A 27,457-nucleotide genomic window follows, 5' to 3' on the forward strand; every position below is an offset into this window, starting at 1 on the left:
GTACAAGATACACAGAAAACACCTTAGTGTACCTTTAGCAAACCACAAATAACAGAAATGCGCCATTACTGGACATGCCGAGCCTCTGAAGACATTTTTGATAACTCGTGCTTTCCGTACGTGTGTGCGCAGAAAATGCGCGACGGCTGAAGTTCTCATCAGTCGAGCGCAGCAAATGCGCGACGGATGAGGTGATAGACTGCACTGTTTTTGGTAAATTGTTTTGGGAGAACGTATAGAGACGTCAGAAAGAAATAAGATAAGTCAGTCCTAAAGGAAATGTAGTATTAATATAGAAACTGGGGAAGCGGGACATAAGAAACAGCCCGTTGTATGGTCGGCGTGCGGAGCTGAAAGCTTCCGGCTTCCTCCCGAATAAAATATAATGTGTCATTTTGGAAGGTAAAAATCACCTCACTGACGAGCTCGAGCCTCGAGTCATGTTCAGTTCAGTTCGGGCTGAGAGACATGTCGTCCCTTCCGACTCCGAGCTTCGCCGAAGGCTTTGTTTTACTCAGATCATTCTTTCCTTTTCCTTTCCTTTCTCTAGCCCTTATTGCCGCACGGTGAACGGGAGGGTCGCCGTACATGATGATGATGATGTCAGTGCAGTGTTGTTATTATTATAGTGTAACTGTTTTATTACACACACTGTACAGTCAGTGTAGCAGTGTATAATGATATACTGTAACTGTTTATTTCACTATAGTAATAGTATAGCAGTGTATAACAGTAGTATAACAGTATACAGTCAGTGTAGTGAAATACTATTAAATACAGTGTGTAAGGACAATGTCAATGTGTAATAAATGAGTAGCTTGTGGGAGGTAACATATTTAAAGTTGGACTTTCACCTTTACCGCAGCAAAGGGTCATAAACTGTGTTCTTCTCTTTCCTCCAATGCTTTTCCTGGTGATTGATGCAAAAAAAAATGAAAGCAGCGCTTTGAAATATTAATCTCGGAGCTCCTCGGGGAACTGGAAAGATGGCAGAACTTGTGAGGCCGAAGAAAAAGAAGAGTCAGCAGGTTCGCAAGTCTCAGGTAGACGGTCACAGTCAGTGCTGTTCATGAACTGTTTTTCGTCTTAATATCAACAAATCATCATGTCTCTCCGTTTGTCATGTTTAAGTAACATCCTAAAGTCTATTTATAACAAATATATATCACTTTTTGTTACATTTGGCTTTTAATACTTTTGAAAAGTATTCTTTATGGGTTCTATGAGGGCCAGCAGGTAGCAAAGTAGTTTGGGCAGTGACCTGTAAATCACAAGGTTGTTGGTTCAAATACCACTCCTGCTGTAGTACCCTTGAGGTAGGAACTTACTCTCAATTGATACTCTGCTGCATAAATTGGTTAATACTTGTATTTGGCCTTGGACAAAGAGGACTAGATGCCTAAATGTCAATAACAACACTTTTTTTCCCCACCCATTTGTTGTTTTTATTTTAAGGACAAAAAACAAGAGAGGTGTAAAGGTTTACGTGAGGAAGTGCACTATGGGCCTGTGGATGGTGAACGTGGAGCAGCTTCTTCATCTCTGTTTGAAGATGTGGAGTCTGTGTGCGTCCAGGCCAGCGGTGCCTTTAGCGACATCCCTCTTACCGCGAACACCGAGCGGCCCGTCCCAGAGCTGGAGGACACAGCGCACGCTGCTGAGCCCCCGCACTCAAGTGCCCTGGAGCCATACGGAGACCATGTGAAGCAGTGCATGTGTGGAGAGGACAAAGAACACACTAAGGATGCAAGAGGGGATAACTTATCGACAAACCATGAAGAAACACTACTGACCTCAGCGAAGCTTGCGGATGGTGGCGATATCGTGAAAAATGGGAACTTCTGGACACTTGAAAACTGTAACATCCCACTCCTTGAGACATCTGTGGAGCCGCAGTTTATGTCGAGGAAGCAGGAGAGCAAGACGGGACCATTGTGTGGAGTGGAACTTAGAGCCCCAGCTGTGCTTCCCATCACAGAAAATCAGTTGTCTCCAACAGGGCTGCCGCTAGCAGAGGAGTCCTGTCCACCAGGTCTGGCACCCGCAGAGCTCCTCGAACCCAAAGCTGAGAAAGTGCAGCAGAGACTGTACCCAGAGCTGCCAAAAGCACCTCCCGCCGTGCAGCCCTTCACTCGGGAGCAGCTACGACTCTGGGAGCCGGGCTCCTGGCTGCACAATGTGGAGCTCCATGCAGCCGAGTTTGAATGCGGGGCCCACCAGGAGGGCCACGAGCTGCATGAGCTGCTACTGCATTACAGCCGGTGCCGTAAACAGCTGATCCAGGCTCAAGCCGAGCTGCGGGCTGCAAACTCGGACTGCAAGAGCAGCCAGAACCGCCTGTGGAGCTTTCGAGATGAGCAGCTCACCCTACAGGTGGGAGCTACATGTGTGACGGGCTGTGCATGCAAATAGATGGGTGTACGTTGCGCATTTTTCACCAAACGACACTGTCAGCATTTACCCACGCTGAGGGAACAGAGCAGAATAACGAGATTGTCACCATGAGGCCCATGTTGCACAACACAAATACACATTGCACCATTTTCGGTGACTGCATGTCACTTGACAGTCTAGCCTTCTGTGGCCTGTTGTTTCCATTTTTAGTTTCGATCTTTAGTGAGCAGGGCAGAAAAAATGTTCAGAGCACGCATGAAGTCCATAATCACATCTGTTACCATTTTTAAAGCAGGAATCATTGGTGAAGGGATGGATCGCTTCCTACATAACATGCTCATATTAATTGGCTCAGCTTTCAGTTGCAGTGGTCTCTTCAGAGTGATTTCCGATCCATTTCTGATTGTACCCGAAACCTTTTTGTGTGCAAGAAAGTGAGATGCTGAAACACTGTGTTGACTTTTCTAAATAATAGTAAATCTGCAAGAAATGACAGCTGGTAGCGCAGTGGGTAGAGCTAATGCCTTTAGACCCAAAGGTTGCAGGTTCGAGCCTCACTCTGCCTGTATACCCTTGAGCAAGGTACTTACCCTAAATTGCTCCAGTAAAATTACCCCGCTGTATAAATGGGTAAATAATTGTAAGCTGAACATTGTAAGTTGCTTTGGAAAAAGACTGTAAATGTAAGAAGCACCTTCAGCTGAAGGGCTTTGTGGAGTGCAAATACAATAAACAAGTATTAAAGTTGTAGAACTTTTCACATTTTTTTCTGTTCAAATTAATTTGTTGTAATTATGCAGCCAGAAGTTCATTCAAATATTAAAGTAAGCCCTACAGAGTATTTTTATTGCTGTACAGTGCTGTTTTTGCTGAGCTTCCTTTTCTTCCCCACAGGGTGTTTGTGCAGACCAGGCCAAAGTTTCCCGGTACCACCGTTTCCAGCAGGTTGTGCTCAACAGAGCTGTGCTGTCAGAGCTGCAGCGTCAGTTTGAAATGAAGGCAGAGCTTCTGCACCAGACGGTAGCGCTGCACACTTACACAGCAGTGCTGTCACGCCTTCAGATTGAGTCTTATCTTTACCAGCTCCTTGCCAAAAACCCCGTGACTAGGAACATCGCAGTAGCGGAGCCTGCCTCCGGTGGGTCGGACCGTCACTTGTGTTTGGAGCTCTGTTTTTGTTTCTCTCTCTTGGTGTAGGCAGTGTCATCTGCAGTATCTGTGTGCTCTTTCATAGTGTGTGTGTGTGTGTGTGTGTGTGTGTGTGTGTGTGTGTGTGTGTGTGTGTGTGTGTTTTGTGTGTGCTTCTGCCAGATTGGAGCGAGTCCAAGGTGCAGCTCTCCAGCTTGCAGTCCCTGAAGGAGAGCATCAGTGTGCTCTTCAGCTTCACCCGCAGGGCGTTCGAGGACACACAGTTCCAGGAGGATATTCACATGTGGCTTCGGAAACTGGTACCTCGCCGAGCGTTCTCACTCACATTGGGGCTGAACGTGATACACATCATGATTTGGCATCTTTTTAAAACAACAACTATTTGCCAGCATTGAAGTTATGCAGTTATTTCCCTAATCATCAACGTAACATGTAACTGGGTGTTTTTATTATGCCTAACACACTGCTAGAAAGGCAGGATCGGCTTGGTTTTTCTTTTTCTTTTTTAACCCAGCTAACATCGTTCTACCTGGATACCCTTTGTTCAACAGGTGTCAGTCCTGCACCGAGTCGGCTCAGTTGGAGATCACCTGTTCCTTCTTAACCACCTTCTGTGCTGCCCAGCAGGAGTGGGGAAATGGGCCGTACAGTTCCTCCAGGTGCAGAGCCACTGTGAATACACAATATTTAATAAACCACCCCTGAAAGCAATACATGAAAAGTGCATCCAAACACATCTTCGAGTACTTGTAAACTTTTCTCTCCAGTTGAACGTGCTGCAGTTTTAGTGAATTTTGGTTTAACAAGAAGAATTAACATGGCACATTGGAAATTAACTGAAAGCAGATACCTTATCAGGTTAAAGAGGAGGGACAGTTAGTGGAGGGATTTTTTTAATATAATTACATTTACCCTTCAGTTAAAGTGAGGTTAACCTGCTTCACAAAATTGCACCATATAGAGTCAAGATATTAACTGGCCCTCAGGCTAGTGTCGACTGTTAGCAGTAGTTGTAATTTCTTTTAAAAGGAGTTCACCATGTTTTACAGGTTAAAGTCTTGGATAATCCATCTGGAGTGTATCACTTCATGCAGGCACTAGCTATACTGATGTCACCGGTGAGGTGAGCACTGTTCCAGCTGCAGCGTTGTCTCGGGGAGGGGGCACTGTCCACTCATTAGCATCATTAATAAGGTCACATAGCAGTTAAGCTCCTACTTGATTTCGTGTGCGTGTGTGTGTGTGTGTGTGTGTTTGGCCCGTAGGAACCGTGCAAACTTTCTGTGTCACATGAAGCCCTGTGAAAGAAAGAGCACTTCTGGACCGGGCTCTGGGAACTGGACTCTGGTGGACGAGGGTGGTGAGGAGGTCAGTAGACGTGCTATGTCCACATTGGTCTTTGATAATTTGAGCAGCTGACTAGTGTCATTTTTCTTTCAAGTTCCTTTCATACATGCCCAGGAATAATGAAAGGATCAGATTGTCAAAAGGCTGCAGAAATAGTCAGGAAGGGGGAAATACTTTACAGTGGCTTTTTTTATTTTCTGTAACCCATGTTGGATTGTTGTTTTACAGACTGCACCTTTTTACTGATTTAAAACCATGGGATACATGTAGTAAAACCTGATTTCCTATCTGAACGTGATTCCTTTCATTCTTGTCAGGATGAGGACCCAGAGACCAGCTGGCTGCTTCTTACCGAGGATGACCTCATTACCTTTTTCTGCCAGTTCCCATTTGATGAGCTTTTCAAGCATTTACTAGGAATGAGCTTACAAGGTACGAAACACGAGTAAACAAAGCATTAAGAAAACAGATTCCTGCTCACTGGCTCCTCAACTTACAAGCACAATTAGGACCAGAACTCAACTGGATCAGTTGGCTTCCAGCTCCAAAGTCTCTTTTAGCACTAAATCACAGTCAATAAAATGTACATGATGCACACTTACCGTCAACATTTATAATAAACAAACATCCCAAATGGGAAGCAAGTAATCACAGTTTAGCACTTCTGTTATTTTTACCTTCAAGCTAAATTTATTTATTTATTTACTTTCAGCTTATTTATGGGATCGGTCTTGCAAAAGTTTCTGTGTCAAATTTTTTGTAATGAAAATACCTTCTGGGACTTCTAAAGCAACTTTCAATGAACTCTATGTAGTGTTTTCAGCCCACACACCTTATTCACTGTGGTGATTTACACTGCTAGCTACACTACTTACACTGGGTCACTCATCCATACATCAGTGGAACACACTCTCTCTTTCTGTCACTCACACACTGAGTGAACCTGACCAGCAGGTCTTTGGAATGTGGGAGGAAACTAGAGCACACAGAGGAACCCGACACAGACACGGGGAGAACATGCAAACTCCACATGGACTGAGCAGGGACAGTGATACTTGCTGTGCCACCGTGTCACCCACATTTAATGCATACTTCTAACGTGTGTTATTAACTTTGGGCTGCATTAAAATTAAAACAAGTTTAAAAAGGTTAAAAGTTAAAACAGCCGAAACAGCTAAATGAAGGCGCTCCCACACTTCTTTCTTTTGTAATGTATTTAATATAAATATGGGTTGGTTTACTCTGGTACCTACAGAAATTTTTGAAAGTAGAACAGCAAAGAAAGTAGAATTAAATATAAATAAATGAATTCATTGTCTATTATTTCCGGTGGGGTGGGTCTGGGGTTCAAGTCCTGCTTGGGGTGCCTTGCGATGGACTGGTGTCCTGCCCTGGGTGTGTGCCCCTCCCCCTCCAGCCTTGTGCCCTGTGTTGCTGGGTTTGGCACTGGTTTGCCGTGACCCTACTCAGGACGAGTGGTTTCTATGTGTGTGTGTGTGTGTGTATGTGTATGTGTATGTGTGGGCAGTCTCTGTAAAGCAGCACCTTCAGTTACTGGAATTTAACCAAATGCGAACAGGTCACATGCTGTAAGAAGATGCGAAAGCCATGTGTTTCTCTTGTCTTTCCTTCTTAGGTGCTTATCAGCCTGAAGAAACAACGAGCCAGAAGATGATAAAGATCTTTGCTTTTGCCTCCTCTGTTGTTGAGCTGTTGGCTGTTGGGCTGCAGACATACAATCGTGCCCGATACAGGCAGTTTGTGAAGCGGATTGGTCACATGATCAGGTGAGTGTGACAATGACATTACAGGGAATAAGCCTCATGTGGCACATGTCGGACCGTTGTGGGGACAATGACGTGTTGCCTTATCTTGAGACAGGATGACCCTGTGTTACGTGAGCGACCACTGGGCCCAGTACATCAGTGTGATGCAGGCAGGCACGTCCACGGCGCAGGAGCAGACCTTTCCTGTGGAGAAGCTTCAAGTGGAGTTTGACCACTTGTTCCTGAGGGCGGTGCTGCATGTGCTCAGGGCCAAGAGGTGGAGTAACAGAAGGAAAATACGATGCTGTGCTGTTTAACCCTGAAACGATCTAGTAACCAATTTCTTGCTCCGAAAGCAAGTATTCACACCTGATTAGCCATGAGTTCAAGAGTCCTTTTGATGGCTGTCTTGTTTTTGTTTGTTTTTAAACTGGCAGACTAGGCATCTGGCTCTTCATGTCAGAGATGCCCTATGGGACTTTGTCTAGTGCCATGCTGTGGAAGATCTACTACATCATGCAGTGTACAGAAACAGAAGACCTGGACAGGTTGAGCCTCAGTCCGAGTCTGAACAACTGCGTTGAAAGCGTCAGAGGTGAGCCACTCAGTTGTGGCAGTGCTCCTGTAAAACACCATGTTATACAGCCTCTAGCTGTAAATTTAAACTCATTCAACACTGAAGGGCCGTTCACATGTATTTATTAATTTAGTAGCTCCGTCCTCTGCTTTCACTCTTTTGTGAACTTCGCAAACCTTTTTTTTTAATCCATGTGTGGCAAAACTGCTGTAGTTTTCTGAAAAACATTTAAAGATCGCTGATATTTTTTTTTAGCAATACACTTATTGAGACTGATTACAACGTTATGACTGATCAGGTGCAAAAGTACAGGCAGCCTGTTGTTCACCAGGACGAGGTTTGGCAGCCAATCTTTTTGGGAAGTGGCATAGATGACTGTTTTTGTTAATGCCCCGCACATGTGTGCTTGCAGACTGTGAACACCGGGAGAAGTTTGTGTGCTGCCTCTCGGAGATGAATAGCTCCGACGCTATTTGTCTGCTCACCACGTTTGCACATATGGCGCAGCCCAAGCGCCACGACGAAGACGCTGAGTTTGTGTGCGCTGTTGTGCTGCAAATATATGAGGTTTGTCGAAAAAAAATCCTTTTTTCTTGTTCTCTGGGTTCTGTCATACTATTAACAGTTCTGTTTGGTGTGTTAGTAATTTCACAATTAAGTATTCCTCAGAACATACTGGAACAGCATTCATGGTCCTCTTGTCTTAATTCCCTTAGTTCCGATGATATTTTACACAAGTAAAGGACTTGTGACAACAGCTCTTGAAACAAATAAAGATTAAGTAAACAGACATATCCGGGCTGTCCTCGTTAAAACAGTTCTTTTTATTAGCATTGCTGGAACACCTTTGTTTCTTTATTTGTTTATGTGGATTTCAGAATAATTTATTGTGCATGTTTAAATGTTAAAGACATATTTGGTGTATTTAAATTCTGGCCTATTCTCTCTCCTTCAAGGTGTCATATGTCAATGTAGCTACAAGGGAGACCTTCTCCAAGGTTGGGCGTGAGCTACTAGCTGCCATAGCAACAGCACATCCTCACATCATTTCAGTGTTGCTGCGGAGGGTCCAGGAAACGATAGACAAAGTGGGCATGGTGGGTGTGATTTCAGCTCTGAAATATTTAACAAATCAACATGCCAGTAGACTTTGGCTGTGGAGTGATCAGTGACTGCACAGCAGTCCTAATGTCCAGGCTGAGTCTTGGTTAAAGGGTATCTCTGCTATTTGTCATTGTCAAATTGTGACTACAAACAGTGCACCGAGTCATTCCAAGTCATCCAAAGACTTCCTCATGTTTTCAGGCCCCTGCGATCTGGGAGACCGTGCATCTAAAGCACTTTCTATCTGTCTGTTTCGAACAGAACCATGGCTGGATTGTGTGTCCAATTGTCCTTTTCTCTCTTGTGTCACCAGGTGTCCTTATACTTGTTTAAGGAGCTGCCATTACACCTGTGGAGGCCCGTGTTCAGCGAGATCAGCGTGATCCGCTCTTGGCTGCTGGACTACAGCCTGCCCACAGTGGAAAACAAGCTTGCATGCATCATTCTGGAGAGCCTCAACTGGGGCTTTCTTCAGGTGAGCCTTGGAAGCTTATTTCTTTCGTGCGGGAGGGGGAGAGTGTTATAAGTCACGCGCGTGGTCGTGGTGATACGAGTTTTAAATGGGGTGAAGTGCGTGACTGGAAGTTGTTGGCGGACGTGGGAAAACAACTGCAGATGCCGCAGTGCATTGCGATCACGGCGTTGAGACCCGATATTGTGCTGTACTCCGAGGGCGCACGGATAGTGTACTTCATTGAATTAACAATACCTTTCGAAGACTCATTGGAAGATGCCTTTGAGAGGAAGAAATTGAAGTACACTGAGTTGGCTGGTGAGGTGAGGGAGCGAGGCTGGCAGTGCGTTATTAGACCAGTGGAGATCGGTACTAGAGGGTTTGTTGCAAAATCAACCACGTCGCTGCTGTTGGAGTTTGGTTTTAGGGGTCAGTCGTTAAGAGCAGCCATTAAAGGCTTGTCAGAGGTAGCAGAAAGATCTAGTCAGTGGTTGTGGATGAGAAGGCACCAGGGTGTTTGGGGGAAGCACACTTGAGTGGGGAGTACTCACCTAGGTGAACATCAATGGTTTGAGTTTTGTTGTCACCTCCATATGCTGGTATGGTGTATTGGTTGGTTGTTGGTGGTTGGGGTGGGTTTTTTTTTTTTTGGTGGGTGGAGTCGCTGGGATGGCACTGTGGGCATGGAGGGGGGTGGGTCTGGGACGCCAGATCTCGCCGTTGAGCCTTCTGGAGGTGTAGTGGGCTCAATTCAATGAAACATCAATGAAGGAAGGTGCCCACTTGACAACCCCAACGAAGTGCACGCGGTGGCTCCCGGCAAGGAGGATGGTGTTTGCCCATGATATATTTTTTTGTGAAGCGAATTGGTTGGTTTTGGGAGGGATGGTATATTGTGGCATGGTTGGTTTGTCTAGCCCCCTTAGTTTTTGGCACGAGGGGTTGAACATCTTTCCCTGTGTATTATTGTATGCTATATAGAGAAGTTAGTCAGTTGTCTTGGGATTTTACTGGGTGAGGTTTGTTTGGCTGTGGCAGTCGCTCCCATCTGTTTGTTCTGGAAATGAGAATGAGTCACACAAGCAAATGAAGCAGTAATACCTAAGTATATCATTAAAATAACACCATAAATTTGTAAAAGTGAATTCATTAGGTGAACAACCTCAGCTATTGTGGAACCTTAAGGTCTGGTGCCAAAAGACTCAATTTTTTGGAATGAGGTTATGTTTTGTCTTCTTTCTAGGATGGCTGTCTGGCCCTTGATCCTCAGTTACACACTGAAGTATCACTGTTGGTGGCTGAATCCTACCAGAAATACCTTACAGACAAACCATATGGTGGCATTATTTCAGAGGGCATCAAACAAGTATGTTTCTTTTAAGCGAGTAGTGCGTGTTTGTCCTTTCAGTCCTTGCTTTGACACAATGCACATTTTATGCAACCTCTGGAGACTTAGTCGTCAGTTTTTTTCACTAATTTTTTGTCTTTTGCTCCTTGAATATGTAGGTCTCTTACTTGGCCAACGTGGTCCGTCTTGGCAACACCCCAGAGGCCTCCTTCAGCCAGTGGGCCTGGGATATGGTTTTGCGCCTGAAGCTTCACGTGAACGAACGCTTTCCCCAGGAGACCTGGTCCCCGAAGCCCAGCACCAGCACTGTCGTCCCGGACCTCTCGGATTCACCCACGATGCACCCTGTCCTCAAAGCGGTGAAAGCTGGACTCCCGATCGGCTGCTTCCTAGCCCTTGCAATGACCACCATAGGACACAGGTTCTTCAAACCGAGCAAGATCAGTGCACACCTAGCAGGAGTTTCTGAACAGAAACTGCAGTAGATCCTTCTTAAAGTCTCAGTGATTATTGTTTATTAGTCTTTATTCTACAGTATTGTGTGAACATATTCAGCGCTGTATTGGGCCTCCCTGTCTTTCATGACTCTGCAGCTTGGAGAAGTTCTGCAGCGAAGGCATTGATCTGCTGCACACCCTGGTACAGTACCGGCACCTCAGAGCTGTGGTCCAGATCCTCGACAACCTTCTGCCCCTGACGTATCCCTGCCAGTTCTACTTGCTCAACAATGAGCAGTTAAGAGCAGTCCCTCCTTTTCCCGTTTAACTTTCACTTTGAACTCACTTTAATACCTCAACTGCAATTCTTGTTTTTTGTTGCTTTTAGTTATAGTTTTTAGTTTGAATGGTTGTGTACTCTTGGCCCTTTTATTTTAGTTTTTTGCTTCCTTTTTTTTACAGTGTAGGAGCTTTCTGGTTGCTCTCTGTATGATTTCCAGCAGTTTCTTCTGACCAGCACTATAATAGTACCTCTAGTGGCTTGTCTAAGGAGAACTGTTACTGTTTCTTTCCTTGTCAGATTCCTGAAATGTATCCAGCTGTTTCTGCAGCTTGACAGCGGTGCTCCACAGGGAGTGGCCCAGCAAGTCACCCACAAGGTGTCTCAGCACCTCATAAAGTTCTCCTCTGGAGAAAATGTCAAGCTCCTCAATAGTGTTATACAGGTACTGTCACTTAGTGTATGACATGGGAGGGTTTTTGGACTCGCTTCATCACTTTTATTTTAAATGCATGTTGGGAAAATGGTACAATGTAAAAATCTGTGTGTCAGCATTGTAGCTGTCACTGTAGCCCAAAGCAGTGGGTGGAGCCAGTGTAGTAGTATGGTATTGGATGCGGTAGCATCCTCTTTAGAAGGACACAAAACAAGTTGTTGTTTTGTTTTTGCACCAAGTTGCAGAAAACGGTTTTGACCAATTTCATACAGGAACATCACTGCCTTTCTCAAATCCATCAGACTTCATTTCAACCCAGCTGTTTTAAACTAGTTTTAAATATTAATTTCTAGATTTCATTAATAAGCATCCAATTAAATTGCAGAAATTGCACACCCGCAATGGCAGCATTTAAAACCATAGATGTAAATATAGTCAAAAATATATACGTTCCCTTCATAATATTAGTAACATTTCAACAACCGATTACAGGTCCTGCAAGTTCTCAATTACTCCCAGCCTTTTTGCCCATTTCCTTCATTACACAATGCAGTAGTTGAGCTTGTTGATTAATTTTGAAGGTCACTTGACTACATGGTAAATGTTTGTTGCTGTGTCCTTCAGGCCCACCTGCTGGAGAGCTCCAAAAACAGCCAAGTTGGACCAGCAGCAGTGCTGGAGTTCTGGGTTCAGGTTATGACCACTCAGGACTTTTGGTACAGGGACAAAAGTGTTCTTTACATCATGGACCACCTGTGTCAAGCTGCTGTTCTGTACAAACAGGAAGAGTGTGTGCAGAAACTTCTCTATCAGCAGCACAAGGTGTCCACAATTACATTTAATATCTGTTTGGCCAAATGTGTCCTGTGTCATGCAAGAGTAATACAAAATTTTTTCTTTACCCTCCCCTTTCTAAAGAATGCTCTGGGCCACCATGGGGACCGAGGTTTGCTTTCCTCATTTGTGGGCTGGTTTGTGGCTGGAAACGTCACTCCATCCTTCATTGAGGGAAATGCTCTTCCCAGAGAGGTTGGACTTCCACTCTCCATTCTCATTGTTCACTTCTTTGCCTTCCAGTCATTTGCTAAATGAGTGCATCTTCCCAGGTTTGGTTCTCCTGGCTCGTTCTAAGCATGGAGAGTCTCTTTGAAGAAGATTCTCAGTTGCGGCCCTGCATGGAACATGAAATGCTATCAAACACGGGCCTCTCCCCAGAACAGGCCCTCAAGGTGAGACACACCTGTCATAGAACCCAGCAAAGATGTGCCAGCTTTCTGCTCTATGTCTGTCAAGTGTGAAACTGCAAATGTGTTCTGACTGAGAGTTGCACCTCGGTTTCCGGAAAGAAAGCGCAGCAACGCCTCAAGCTGCATGTGGCACCCTCGCTGCAGAGGATGATGATTTACCGCTGGGCACATCAAGCTCTGGCCACACCAGCCGACCACCCTCTCCTCCCACTAGTGTGGCAGAAGTTCCTGCAGCTGTACCTGCGCCAGCCTGGGCCGGAGTTTGGGTACCTGCCGTTTGTACACTAGATTCTATTTATGCACTCAATTCCAGACTATTATAGTGATAAACGTAAACACATCTGTTGTAAAGTTAGCCATTTAACAGTGCAGTTCATCTGAACATGAGTGGACCTCTGGTGACATCATACTTAATGAACAGTCTAGTGCATCACACTTTATATTTTTCTAAATATACTATTCCATTGAATAAAATGTGGCCCAAATGGTTAAAAACAGAAAAACTGAAATATTTAAGGCGATTTTCAAGCAAACTGCAACTTTCAGTGCATTTTTTTTTTTTTGTGAATTAATCATGTATTTTTCCACCAGCCCCCTCGCTCTCCCTAAGATCATTGATTGTTTTTCTCTCTAATGGTAGAATATTATCAGGTGAAATGAAAGTTTTAATGACATATTTCAACTGATTTGCAAGCGTGTAGCTAGACACAACAAAAATGTCAATTTGTGCAAAACTTGAAAAAATACATTTTATTCATTTTTCTTTATTTAAATTTAATTTTTTTTTTTTTCTTTTTTTTCTTTTTTAAAACATCAAATCACATATTTGAGGGAGTGTGATGACCTGATCCCTGTCTCCCACCATTAGTCCACTCTTGTGAGCATGAACTATAGATTGGGAATATTCATGCCAGGTTGTGTGTTTTCTGTGTGTTTCTGTGCACTGACCTTTGCAGCGGCTCTGTCCTGTACCCCTAGGATGGAAGCCAAAGGCTGCATTGGGAAGCGATATTTTCAGAGCTCAACTCATGCTGGCCTTCTTAAAGAGCTCAAACAAAGATTGGTGGAGGTGTCCGATTTCCATCATGCCGCTAGCAAGGCCATCAAGGTGCCCTCATCCACCTGTGAGACGGGCCATGCCTCCCCGCATCCATCGACACAGTACATGACCTCTCCTGAACTGCACGTGGAGCTAGTCAGGTAAGGCCATGGTATCCTGACGTCACACATAGTAGAGCGTAGACCTCATCAGGTGACACAGCTGAGTTCCTGCTTGTGAGGCTTAGTTTTTTTGTTATTTTCATTTATCCATTGCTTTTATCCAAAGTAACATAGCTTTTCTGCAGGTGTTAAAGTACAGAAATTAATATGCATTAACAGAAACAGTATATTTAGCAGTCATCAACATATCGTAGGGAATGCAAGGAAACTAAATATTATTGGCTTAATAAGAAATAAACAATTAGGTAAGAACTAAATATTCTTCCCATGTTGTTTTATAGGCTCTTTAGTGTGTTTGCGGTATGGCTGGAAGATGAAAATCTTCAAAGACAGGAAGTGTATTTGCCCTCATTGCCAAAGCAGTATGATCCTTATCGCCTGGCCAAAATTATGCAAAGCGATCAGGTGGGATGGTCCTGTAGCAATGCATTTTATGCACTGACAGTATAGATTTAAATAGGGCAATACAGTTTTCAATATACCAACAATATTTTGTTTGCTTTCAGGGTGTGTGGATGGAATATCTGGACATCGAGCGTGTTCAACATGAACTTACGAAAGTACTGAGCATTTGGGTAAAAGTGAGGGCGGAACCACTCTATGTGAAGAACACCAGCTCCATTTTCACTGATATTATGAATCCTGAAGCTGGTAAGTTTCCGCATCCTGTTAAATTACAGTAGTAAGAGGTGAATATTGCCTTGTTGGGTGTGTGGCTGTCTGCCTTAATTTATTACAGAGCTTTTGATATTCCACCAGTTATTTTAGATGAGGTTTTGTTGAATTCCCATGTGCTGCTGACATAAAGAGCCTTCGGTGTAGGGGCTGACATTTTAGACACAGCTGACATGTCATAATTGAGTACATTTTGGTATGCTTTGTTTTTCTCATTGTTGCAAAGCTGAGAGGTCCTGGTATCACCCAAAGGAAAAATAAATTGCTGTTTCTGCCAAAGCACTGGTCAGCACTGGCAGTGAAGCTTTTACAAAATGCTTGTTAGCACCCTATGTCCAGCTTTTAAAACATTGCTTGGCAGCCTCAAAAATTGCCTGTGTGTTACTGGGCTTTTTGTAGAAAACCATGAATAATTCATCAGATGTGCCAAAAATAGTTATAAAGCCACACAAGTATTAATGGGAATAAAACTGAGAAATGTGGATTTATCATCATCATCATTGTCATATTATTCCTGCAGCCAGAGAGCGAATATTGATAAATCTGAGGAAGCACGACACCCCCCAACCCACCCTGGACCTGGTTCCAATGAGTGCACCTATACCAGATATTTCACCAAACTGCCTTTCTGATGAGACGTTGTCCTCCAAGCTCCTCCAAGAAGATCTTAGCAAACTACAGCAACAAGCAAAGTAAGAACTCATGAAGTAAATTTCTTTCTCAAACTGAGATTTTTTTGTGCACAGAGACACAAAGACAAAGCGTTTAGGTCTCAACTAGCTCCTAAATCGGGATTTGCTTGAAATGAAAGATACATGTCTGAACTTTAACTCAATATAAAGATAAATGTTGCTCATTTTTTCATGAGCCTACATAATCTGCACTGGGAGTTTTTGAATCCAGGTCCTAGCAAACTTGCTTTGTATGCAGGAGTTTGCTGTAGCTGAGTGGTTACTGATATGCCTTTTTTTTTTTTTTTTTTTTTAAACTTTTAACTAAAGTACCTTAAAATACATTCAAAATGGCTAAAAATAAATTTTAAAAAAGTGTCACAGTCTCCACTATTCCGTTTTCAGTCCTTTTTGCTGAGCGATTCATTACATAAGCATGTCAGATATGCATCTGCTTCTGGCCACTTTCACCTTTCAATAGTAAAAATTTTATAAATAATATACTAATACTACTATATTAATACTAATAATAAATAATATTTAAATAATAAACCAGACATCCTTAATTGATTTGCTTGTTCGGTTCTGTGGAAATCTTATACGTATACTAAATGTTCTGTCTTTTCATTTTAACATGTTTATCAACTTTAAGCTACATTAAAATTAATGACTTGAAATAAAAATACCTTCTCCACAAACTCTTGCTGAATGCTGATTGCTGACTTGATTCCTCCAGTAAATATGCAGTGGTCATCATCATGTTATTGATCACTAGACATAAACTGTTAACACTGGAAGCAAGTTGAATTCAACAGCCTGTCGTGTGGAATTCTGTTTGTGTGCATTTACTGCCAACTAATGGCTTGTTTCAGAAACATATGTTGCCTCTGCTCCACAACAAGAATTTCAGAAGATAGAATGCTGGAAAAAATGCAATCAAAAAGCAATAAGTAACTTAGAAAATCTTTTTACCATCAAAAATACTTGACACGAGGAGCCACTGTATGTCTTGAACAGCACAAATTCAGTTGAACCAAATTTTAAATATTAAATCCTGCAGTTCATGTATTTTAATTAAAATTTTTGATATTATGCTGTAAATTTTAATTACCCTATTAAGTAATTATTTAAGCACATTTTTATTAAGAGACCAAAAGCTGCATGTAAAATTTTTTTGATGTTACTATGTTATTCGTTATGTTATCAGGTTTAAGATATTTCTTCTTGACTGTGGTGTCATCACTGGATTTGCTATTCGCTACTGAGTTTAAAAATGTATGTACATAACATTTTACAGACAGTGGTCCACCTGTCCGTACGGTCATGGTTCAGATGCAAATGTGTTTGTTCAGACTGGCGGTGCTGCGCGAGACCCAGCAGGTGGCTCTGGACAGCGAGCTTCTGGAGACCTTGCCTCAGCTGTACATCAACCGCGAGGAGCAACTGTCCGTGCAGCTGGAGTGCCAGGGCAGCGGGGGCCAACCGTGCCAGGGGCCTGCACATGTCACCGTGAAGGTCAGCTTGGCCCTATATGTGGCATGTATGTAGCCATACACTCGGAGCTTGGATAACGGTGCTGTCTCCTTTGGCAAGCTGATAATCATGTGAAACTTGTGCATTTTTAGTCCAAAGCGACTTCCAGTGAACTCTGTGTAGTGTTATCAGCCCACACACCTTATTCACCAAGGTGACTTACACTGCTAGATACACTACATTTACATTTACATTTATTCATTTAGCAGATGCTTTTGTCCAAAGCGATATACTTTTGCTGAGATGTACAATTTGTGCATTATGTTAAGAGATGGAGACATTGCTGCAGACATGAAAGTCTCCTCAAGAAAACCTAGTTTGTTCCCGGCCACTTGCTGCACCGAGGTTCAAGGTTCGAGTAGGTGCATAAGACACAGGATAGACAATTCCCGATACCCTCCCACCAATTTTTTTAAAAAGTATTATAAGATACACAATACAATTATAAGATACACTACTTACAATGGGTCATTCATCCATATATCAGTGAAACACACTCTCTCTGTCACTCACACACTGTGGGAGGGAACTTGAACAGCGTGTCTTTGGACTGTGGGAGGAAACCGGAGCAATTTAGAGTAAGAACTTCACTCTGGGCTACTAATAGCTACAGGTGGGATTTGAACCTGTGACCTTTTGATTCCAAAGGCAGCAGCTCTGACCGCTATGCTACCAGCTGCTCCAGCAGTCTTGGTTTAGACCAGGTGTGCTTGTTGTCACTGTCCCCCTTGCAGTTTGAGGGCATGTATAAGGTGGAACCGGTACAAAACCAAATCCAGGCCCTAAAGCGTGACATCAGGCAGCTGCAGACAGATGCCATTCAGCCCCCTGCGCAAAGCGTGGCCGAGGCTGCTGTGCACGTGGAGACCTTCATCACGTGAGTGCCTCTTCCCTGCTCTGGAGAACTGCGGCTGTACAAGTTGCTTGACATAATGCTTTAAAAAATGACAGCTTTCTCTCTTTGTCTGCATAGGGCCCTTGTCAACAACTTCAAAGTGCTTCCATCTCCTGTTGCACAGAAGGTCGGCATTTCAGCCTTTTACCAAGTCGTGTCTTTTGTGTGTGAGGACACCCAGCGTCACCCACCCACACGCCAGTTCTTCTCCTCCTGCATTGAGATCCTGGGCCAGGTAAAGCTCTCCGCGTCATGTGTCACTCACAGTTAACTCACCAGTGTCGGGTTTTAATCGGTTCTCTTTTCCCCCTGTGCATACCACATGTCAGGTGTTCATTCGGGATTCGCACCAGGAGTGCCGGCGTATGCTGAAGACAATTCTGTTGAATGGACACTTGTGTACGCTGCTGTCCCCGTACTTCACACCAAACGCCTCCCCAGGGGGGCTGGTGGATATGTATGAAGAGGTTGTGAGTTCCCTGGGCACTGACAGTGGGGACGTCATCTTTATGCTGCTCACTAAGGTTAATTTACATGCTTCACTTATATGATTTCTTTTATTGTGTCAATTTTACGTAACCTTCATTGTCAACAGTAATATGTCCAAAATATGAGACAAAAAAACATCAGGGTGAGTTAAGAACAATGGCAGATACAGCTAATGTTTGACAGACATATTTGTACAAATGCTAAACGACTAAACCTGTGATATTTTTGTTAACGCGGCCTACATCTATGAAGTATAAAGTTATACTTTAGTTGTTGGTAAAACAAATATGCTAGGTCCTCAACTTATAAACAGAATTGAGACTGGAAGACAGTTTCCAACGAAAACATTAAATCCAACGACTACATCACAATCAATAAAATTTATTCATGAGATAGGTTCTATAAAACCTTAGATAAAGCTGCAATCAATTAAAATTTGTTATAACACATTATTCCATTTTCATAAATTGCTCATGTTGTGCTGGGTTCCTGTATTCCAGAGCCTGCCCTGGAAACACAGGGCATCATACTGGGTAAACTGTGGATGTTCATCATCAGCTGGTCACTTTCAGCTTGCCTCACTGTCTACTAACCATAAAAGCATAATATGAAACATACTTTTGTTTATTTTCTGTAATAGGTTCTGAAAAGTCTTGACTACAGCTATAATAAATTAAAAAAAACCACAATAAGACTTTTATTAATTTTGAGCTACTTTAAAATTAAAACTGAAACTAAAGTAAAGTATGTTTAGTATGCATCATCTTTTTATCGATCACTTACACTTTGAAACACCAGTCATGAGCCGTAAACATTCACATGTTTAAGGATTTGTACATAAAACGTCTGTAACACGAGGACCCAGAGTATTTCATCTTTTTTTAATGGTGGAGTTTATTTCACCATCTTCCCTTTGCCTTGCTGTAGTTTGACGTGCTGCAGTGGTTGGCTTCAGCACAGCCGTCCTTCTCGGAACGCAGTCGCATGGTGGAGCTCGTGCATCTGGGCCTCTCCGTTTGCGGCCTGGAGCCCGACTCAGAGCTCCTCATGCCCTTCAACCTGCTCTGCAAGCATTGGACGCAGCTGCTCTGCTACCAGTTCCCCGACCACTACAGTGACTGCCTGCGCCTCCTTATGCAGAGTAACTAATACATTAATTCAGTTAACTTAATCTCTTGCTATTACTTATTAATATCAACCTTATGTCTCCATCTGCCGCAGTGGTTGCACATCTTTACTTGTGTACTGTCAGACTTTGTAAGGTAGAAATACTTGCAAAGTATTGTACTGAATTTTTTTGGCCTTAAGCCCTTTGAGTTTGTTCAAAAGTTACTAACTCAGGACTATTTCTGCCTCCCAGGTTCCTCTGAGCAGCTCCTTAGTCCAGAGTGCTGGAGAGCCTCCCTTCAGGTGTTGGGCTGCTCTCCTCAGTCCATGAAAAATGCCCCCAAAGCCCCAGGATGCACTCGGGACCCGGACCCTGTCAGCCTCTCTCATCAGCATGTGGGTAGAGAACTAAGAATGTATACAGATAGTGGTTGTTTGTTCACAATCAGCTTTGCAGGCTTCAAAACCAGGACATAAGAGAAAGCGTCACTTGTGCTCCAAGAAGACATGAGATCTTCTGGAAATTAAGTTTTTGTCTCTAAAATGACCGTTTTGTGAACATTAGGAATTGTTACTATAGAAATTTTAACAAACACGTTATTCTTTACAGCGTTTGGAGTATAAAGTCAGTCTGTAATGTGGATTTTTTTGTTTACGGGAATGTTTTGCGAGCGCTGCCAAATTAGACTATGAGCCAAAGATCATTCGAAAATCCACATTGTTCATTGGCATAAAAATCTGCTAAGTAGTTTTTGTTCTCGTGAATTACGTTGTAGAACTAAAAGCTGGTACTTTAAATTTAGTCTACGTCAAGCCATTGATTTAGCACATTCTGGTTTTTCTCAAACCACTTAATGGAAATGTTATTTTAAAATTGTTTTTAAAACATTGTTTTCAGAGTAAACCAGTGAAGGAAAATAGTGTGAGGGTAAATTTGATGCCTGGAACTAATTTTTCTTTCTGATTCTATCATATTTAAACAAAATTAATAAAGTCTAGCTTTTTAATATAAGTTTAGAGAATGCCTTGTAAATGTAATTTTTTTTTCTCTTTTAGGTTGCTGAAACTATTGAGTGGTTATCAAATTTCTTTTTAAAACTTCGCCTCTCTAAAGAAGATTTCCGCAGCTTTGGCCTGTACTCAAAGTGGGGTCCCTACATCGAGTATGTCCAAGTACTGCTGCAGTACCTGGTGGAATACGCTGTCGACGTGGAGCTGAACACCTGCGCTAAGGAGCCAGTGGGCAGTGAGAAAGTCCTTAAAGGTAAAGGAAGGCAGTACTTATTTACAGTGTAAACTTTTAAAATCGTTCTTATAATTCGACTCTCAGCACCCTGCTGCTTATAGTGTACATAATTCTATATGTATAATTGTACATACCTAATTTTGTGTACATGTCTGTTTCAGCGGTTTTGGATCTGCACTCAAAAACTGCTGCCCTTTTCAAACCGTGGATTCTCCTGCTGAACACGAGTGACGAAAGGTATTTGTAACATTTACCACATTGACATCACACTTGAGAGCGAGCTCTTTTTGCCACATTCCGAGTAATGTTTTGTTTTCCCAGCAACGCGCGCTGCTACCCTTGGCTGGAGACGGACACGGCTGCGGCAGCCAGACTCGTGAAGCTGTACTCCGAGTGCACTAACACTATACGCAGCAAATTTAAAGGTAAGACAGGCGGCAGCGACGATGTAAAGACTGTGTGATGAACAGGATGGACCGTGTGAGCGTGTCAGTAACGTGTTTTGCCACCTTCCCCTGTTGAAGGCCGGATGCTGGCTGAACACAGAGGTGCCCTGTGGCTGCACCTCATGCACTACTGCGACACCTGCACGACCCCAAAGATGCCGGAGTACCTGCTGTACACCTATCACTCGGCGTACAGCCACCTGCCATGGAGCGACCTCCACCCTGACCCGGCGCTCATGAACCGGTTTTTCAATGTTAGAAACAGCCTGTAGCCACATCACTATAAGTCTCTGTGAAACACCACCTTTGTTTTATGTTGTTATATATTGTGTATTTTAAAGCTCCGTGCTGTGATTATGTCAATAATATAGTTTTGAGTGATATTTGGATGTTTTAGTAATGAGGAGCCACAGGTGACCCTTGCAACTACAAATGTGTGTCTTTAAAATGATGTACAATTACAGTAAGGACCGTCTCTCAGCTGAGTACTTACATTTTAGACACAATATATGTTACATGCAGCTCACTGTCAGACCCCCAGATAACTGACCGTGTTGAGCTGAGCGGTGACTTTCACACATCACTTTCATACAGATGTGTGTTCTGCCCTCAGTCTCATGTAAGAGTGTTGTGGGGAATGGTCTCAGCTGGGATCGCTCTAACATTTACATTTGTACAGTAAAAACCTGGTAAGATTTGCTCAGATTCATCCCATCATCACGATAATTGTGTAATTATAAATCCGACAACTTTCATTGCGTTGCTCACTTCAACCCAGCGTCTTCATGGCATCTGGTCTTTCAGAGAGATAAGACAGGGTGACACCAGGCTCGTCTCTCAGTGTAATCCACTCAATAAAGATGACAGTGTGAAAGGCACACTGTCCTTTACATGAGCCATTCCTTTGCACTCAGTTATGTCCATGTGCAGAATATGATTCACGTTACACTCCGTACAGCTCAGTGGTGAAATACGGGGTCAGTGATGAGACAATCGCACATGTTGACAACTAGTTCATAATGATTTAATTGTTTGCGCCCACTGCCCCATTGCAACAGTCACCTGCTGGCCTCTCTAGTGGCATTTTATTATTAACAATTAAAATGTTGCATTGTAATGACATAGCAGTACTTGTTAGTTTGAACCATTTGCTTTGTATGTGCGGTGCAGGTGGAGAGAGGAAGTCCAAAAAGCTGCTTCCTTTTCATCGGAGAGCTGCTCTGTCAGGTTAACTGGTTCAGCGTGTTGAAAGGTGCCCTGGGCCCCCAGCCGAGTTCTGCCGACCAGACCATGGTCACGTACCTCTTCTACATGATGGTCTTCCTGGCCAAGGATGAAAACCTGCTCAGCAAACCTGTGAGTGTCTGTGGGCACTTCGGAACATCTTTGTTGGAGACACTGTTTGTTAATATTTCAGTATTAATATCTGAATGATAAGTTTTTATTAACGTAGTCAATTTCACCGCAAATCTTAAAGAGAACTTTAGAAGCTCTAAGGAGCCTTCACACTTAATCTCGACAAGCCTCACTCAAACCTTGTGCCTTTGAGCAAGATGCTTCATCTGAATTTCCTCAATAAAATATACAGTGGTAAAAATGTGTAAAGGTGGGAGAGAAAACACCATAAGGGAGACACCCTGTGTACATGTATTTATTCAGCCGACACCTTCCTCTAAAGTTACTTGTAATGTTAGGGTTGTATAGTGCACTACCAACGAGGATTTACCCACCTACACAGCAGGGCTGCTTTTATGGTGTCATTTCTGGGTAAGTACCTTGTTCATGGGTACTGGAGTAGGAGTGGAATTTGAACCCAGGACCTACAGACTGCAAGGGGCAGCCGTGTCCACTACACCACCTGTCGCCCCAAGTACTGTGAAAAGCTTAGAGAACTGTCTGTGAAGTACACCGCAGTACGTTTTAAAATTTGTATGCGGCCGTTGTCTGAAACTGTTGCAGGAGTCACCCCTGTTGAGTCTGTTGTCCCAGTCGAGCTCCCTGCCCTGGCACTTTGTGGATTTGTCTTCGTACCACAACGTTGTGGGCTACGTAAGCACCCGCTACTCACCTACACTGGTCCTGAGGCAGAACTCTTCGTCACAGCTCATCATCGATCTGCTTCAGACATCGGCTGGCTTTGGCCCTTCTGCTCAGGGGATTCGTCACATGGTAAGGTACCTCTTAGCGGTATGATGGAATAAACTTCACGGCATTGAAAAATCAACATTTTTTTTTAGTTTTTTTTGGTAGCCTAATGACATTGTGATAATTTCTGGACTCATTGCCTGTTGCTTGTACAGTGTAACTACACGCCCAGATACCTGGGCCCCACACTTGGTGGCAAATGGTAAAATACAAAGAGCTTCTTAGAAGGTACCAGTTCCATATTGCTTGCTGACGACGCTGTGTGGCTGTCAGGGCGTCACCCCAAAGTGCCAGTCCTTCATTCGGCTCATGGTCACTTTCCTGACATCCCTGGACCAAAGTGGCGACGTCAGTCTGTCATCCCTGGAATGTGAGCTGGAGAAGCTATTGGAGTGTATTGTGCTCTTCAGTCCACCAGGTAAGACCACGTGCAGCTGTGCCGGCGCTCTGGGTGCAACACTGACCGTGTGCCGCGTGTGTGAGCACACTCATTTTCCTCTTCAGAAACGGATGTGCAGCAGAGGCACAGGGCCGTCTCCAGCCTCTTCGCAGAGCTGCTCGTTCTGCTCAACACGACGAGCGTTTCGACCGCCGAGGGCCTTGAGGCTCGACTGCACAGCTGGGTGCAGAAGGAGGCACACGCCCACCTGGCGCTACCTCTGCTCACAGCCGCCTGCTGTGGCCTGGCCTCCGTGCGCCACATGGCCCGCACCACGGAAGCCTGCATCTCGGCCTACTTTTCACACGGTAGGTGGGCAGGGTGATGCTGTTCCACACTGTGGAGCTGGTGACACATTGCTGCTATTGTGTGGGGCTTTGTGGTGTAACCATAGTGACGACGTACATTCTGAACTGCTCTGTATTCAGTCTGCAATTTAGTGCTTAAACTTACATTATACATATACGCACGCACGCACAGTTCATCCTCACGTGATCATGCTAACGGGTGGGACGGGTCATCCCAGTGTCATATAATACAGATGCTTCTTGGTTTAAGGTGGGGTTCCGTCCTGACGACCTCGTCATTAAGTTGCAAATTCGTTTATTCGTTCATTCGGATCCCTTTAAACTGTATTATATAAACCATAATGGCATATAAACAATTAACACGCATGAATGCTCTGTTGTATGATAGGACTTTGTTTTAGTTTTCACTAATTTCACATAGTATTCGTGCTAAAATAAGAGTAATGTAAATACAGTATAGTATTTTTTACAAAGCAGTATTTTCACTTTCATTTTCTGAATCTGTTTTCTTTTGCTTTTTCTTTTCTGCACCACCAGAATATTGATTTTTTTTTTTTTTTTTTTTTGCTTGCTAGCCATTATAAACCACTTCAGAGAAAAATTATTAATGGTCATGATGCCCTGTAGGAAGATGAGGCAGCATTTACGATACTTCCATACCAGATCTACATTTATAATAAAAAAAAACTTTGCATTTATTAAAAGTAAATCGCTGTAAAAATTTTTGCACTTTGCTTTTTTTGCCAAAAATGTATTTTAAAAAACATTATGATACACTGAGTTGTTTGGTCATTCCAATATCTCATCACTCCAGCTTCAGTCACATACAGATGAACTGTAGTTTTATTTAGGGACAGCTGGTAGCGTAGTGGTTAGCGCTACTGTCTTTGGATTCAAAAGTCGCAGGTTCGATCGCCACCTCCGGCTGTAGTACTCTTGAGCAAGGTACTTACCCTAAATTGCTCCAGTACAATTACCCTGCTGTGTAAATGGGTAAATAAATGTAAATAGCTTAACATTGTAAGTCGCTTTGGCGAAAAGCATCAGCTAAATGAATAAATGTAATTCACAGCTCTCTGGCTTGAAGCAGCACAACTGCAACACCGCCATGCATCTGTTTTATTTTTGTACAGTGTGGGGTACAGAATCTTGTGTTTTCATTAATCCTAGAGAAACTCAATGGTTGCCTTCATCACTCTCAATCAGGGTGCTGTGTGGACCAGTACTGTGGCTGGGGGCCGGTTCTGGCCTCGCTGCAGGTGCCTGAGCTGACGGTGGATGATTTCATCAAGGAGAGCCTTTCAATGAGTAGTCTGCTCACTCTCTACGTCTACGTCCTGCAGAAGCTCAACCTCGAGCAAACGCTTGCCAATGAGAAGAGGACTCTGACGCTGCTTAACACCTGGATCAGCCAGGTCTTCCCCAGGTAACAACCTTATATGTAGGAAGCCGGTGGGGAGACGAGCAGCAAGGACGGCTTTTTCAACCCGTCTCGTATAAATGCTTGACGTGGAGAGAGTCAGTCGATGAGGTGGGAAAAGGTCAAAGGGGATGTTGCATTTCCACAGTATGTCAGCACTCTGCACCTCCAGTAACTTATCCTTGAACAGCATCTCTCGAAATGAAGGACTGGGTTTTCTGTGAAACCGCACTCTGTCTTTACATTTCTGTGCAGATTTACAGTCTTATGAGATGGAAAACTTGTTTGTGTGTGAACCTTCTGCTGGAGCAGTAATACACTGTTTGACTGTCTGCAGCAGCCAGGCTGTGTTTCAGAATAATTAAGAATAATGCAAGTTTAAGGTTTAGACATTTTTTAAACTCAGGAACATGCGCAAATACATGATGTAGCCAATGGAAATGTTTTTTCTTCGGCTGCAGTGGCCCGCAGGACGAGGCAAAGCTGTTCCTGTGGTGGCACAAGAGCCTGCAGCTGGCTGTCCTGCAGGTGGAACAGGGGGAGGAAGGTGGTCTGGGCCTCCTGCTGTCTGGCCTGCAGAACAGAATAGCTCAGCTGGGCGAGGACCGCCTCAGCTCAGGTATCCTGGGGGCCATTGGCCTCGGGCGAAAGTCCCCTCTCACTAGCAGGTACGGCTGAATCCGGGCAAATATTTCTTCCTTTATGTATCTAAGCTTTATAAAAACACTATTGTGAGGACATTTTAGTGTTCAGGACCTCAACAGCAAAACAGAGCTGTCAGTGGTGGAATAGAAAAGCATACATTTATAGTAACTATTTATAGCAGTGCCCAGGTCAGATAAAAATACATAGTAACTACTCCTTCAGCATCCAGATGTACTGATTTGATATATTGTTGTTACATGTTTTCATTCCCATTTCCAGTATAGAAATACCCCAATTAGCGCAGTTTCATTATAACGCACGTTGAGTAATTCCCAAAAGCAGCGTTGCCACATCATCACAGACATTCCTTTAATGATTAAAATAATTAAAATCATTACCCAAAGAGTGATGTCAGTGACTTCATCAGGAGTTTATTTTGTAAAGGGACACATCGGCACCCAGGTGACACTGGGGGCTGTTACAGCTGGGCAAAGATGATATTGCTGCATTAGTACTGATATAATTTGGGAGCAGCATGTCTCAGGGAGTTGGTCCTTAAGTGTGGCCCAAGTGTTCGACGCTGCGCTCACAGAGGAACGTGTGCTTTATCGCGCCCTGTCCTTCAGGTTCCGGGTTGTCGCCCGCGGTATTTCTGCATTCCTGCTCGCCCAGATGCCGTCCGAAAGCCAGGTGCGCCTCCAGCCTGAAGCCGACCTCACGCTTTCCACCAGAACTCAGCAGGTGAGTACAGCAGGAGGTCAAGTATTTAAACCCTTAAACTGACATCTGTTTTCTTAGTCACAAGAAAAAAGAAAACACGGTAAAGCCATATATGTTGTAAGTGTTTCATATAGTCTTTGGCTGCATGCTGTCCTTGCCCGTCTCCTAGGCGCTGGCAGCCCTGGACTCAATGGCCAGCAGCAAACAGTATTCGGAGTTCCAGGAAGCACTGGCTCAGACCTGCCGCTTCATCAGGTACCCGGGACATTGTCTGCACGACTGGAGCCGCCTGCTAGCCCTCCTTATCAACGCATTGTACGCAGATGTCCGCTACCTGGACATCCTGCGGTAGCGAGTCTGGCCCCGGCTCACGCATCTGCCACATCCTGTCGAGCCCCTCAGCAAATGACTGGAGTGAAAGCGTCGCTTTTAACACACACGTGTTGGATCCGCCAGCGGAAGCGTGTGCTTCTGGAAAGCATACGCTGAATTCGGTCCAGTGACCTCTCATCTTTCTCATGTGTTTCTTGATGAACAGTCCAAATGTGTCTGTGTGGGTCAAGGTGTAAAGTATCGGACACTTTGTCACTAAGTATACAGATGTGCACAAAAACGACGTGCCCACGTGTGGAGCTGTGTATTTTATGTGATTTCGTCATCAGTATCATTGTATTAAATGAATATTAGGTATTGGTGAAAATGATTGACCTGCTTTGTTATTTAAATGTGATTTAAAAAGAATAATGTACAAAATATACACTTGGATCTTGTACATCCATAAATAGGCTTTTAATATGCTACAACTGTAGTTAACAGCAGCTTCTCTCGAGGATGTAGTGCTGTGGACAGGTCACTGCGGAAGCGTGCACATTTTGCATTGTCATTGGCCTTCAATGCCTTTTATGCCTTTTGCATCACAAATAAAGAACACAAACTGTGAAGGTCTGGATGGTGTGTC

General features: G+C 43.7%; 1 protein-coding gene across 7 annotated transcripts; it reads left to right on the forward strand.

Moving 5' to 3' along the window:
- Positions 1-139: 139 nt before the first annotated feature.
- epg5 (ectopic P-granules autophagy protein 5 homolog (C. elegans)) lies at positions 140-27,436 on the forward strand. Of its 7 annotated transcripts, none has more exons than XM_029247225.1 (45): positions 154-402; positions 551-602; positions 943-1,043; positions 1,456-2,373; positions 3,289-3,532; positions 3,706-3,842; positions 4,095-4,202; positions 4,593-4,666; positions 4,809-4,911; positions 5,208-5,322; positions 6,527-6,677; positions 6,772-6,933; positions 7,094-7,251; positions 7,646-7,800; positions 8,190-8,330; positions 8,651-8,812; positions 10,035-10,157; positions 10,298-10,560; positions 10,733-10,873; positions 11,157-11,301; positions 11,917-12,321; positions 12,399-12,521; positions 12,639-12,805; positions 13,518-13,739; positions 14,042-14,165; positions 14,267-14,411; positions 14,956-15,127; positions 16,459-16,621; positions 17,374-17,516; positions 17,613-17,769; positions 17,864-18,058; positions 18,951-19,164; positions 19,384-19,526; positions 20,187-20,394; positions 20,538-20,613; positions 20,698-20,801; positions 20,901-21,076; positions 21,993-22,178; positions 22,782-22,991; positions 23,241-23,385; positions 23,472-23,714; positions 24,921-25,140; positions 25,596-25,802; positions 26,406-26,520; positions 26,669-27,436. In XM_029247225.1, the coding sequence occupies exons 3-45, from the start codon at positions 987-989 to the stop codon at positions 26,849-26,851; spliced, it is 7,803 nt and encodes a 2,600-aa protein (XP_029103058.1). In that variant the 5' UTR covers positions 154-402; positions 551-602; positions 943-986; the 3' UTR covers positions 26,852-27,436. The 7 variants fall into 7 exon arrangements, 6 of the variants coding, with proteins under 6 accessions (XP_018596416.2, XP_029103058.1, XP_018596418.2 ...); XM_018740902.2 differs by lacking the exon at positions 551-602 and having other exon boundaries at positions 940-1,043; positions 11,917-12,114; positions 12,211-12,321; XM_018740900.2 differs by lacking the exon at positions 551-602 and having other exon boundaries at positions 140-213.
- Positions 27,437-27,457: the final 21 nt, after the last annotated feature.

This window comes from Scleropages formosus, chromosome 21, assembly GCF_900964775.1.
Source record: "Scleropages formosus chromosome 21, fSclFor1.1, whole genome shotgun sequence".
Lineage (NCBI taxonomy): Eukaryota > Metazoa > Chordata > Actinopteri > Osteoglossiformes > Osteoglossidae > Scleropages > Scleropages formosus.

Excerpts from the sequence above, each read along its gene's own strand:
- epg5 (XM_018740900.2), top strand. The coding sequence starts at position 987 with ATGGCAGAACTTGTGAGGCCGAAGAAAAAGAAGAGTCAGCAGGTTCGC. Across the intron at positions 3,533-3,705 it reads AGTAGCGGAGCCTGCCTCCG|ATTGGAGCGAGTCCAAGGTG; the intron begins GTGGGTCGGACC and ends TGCTTCTGCCAG. Across the intron at positions 21,077-21,992 it reads TCATGAACCGGTTTTTCAAT|GTGGAGAGAGGAAGTCCAAA; the intron begins GTTAGAAACAGC and ends TGTGCGGTGCAG.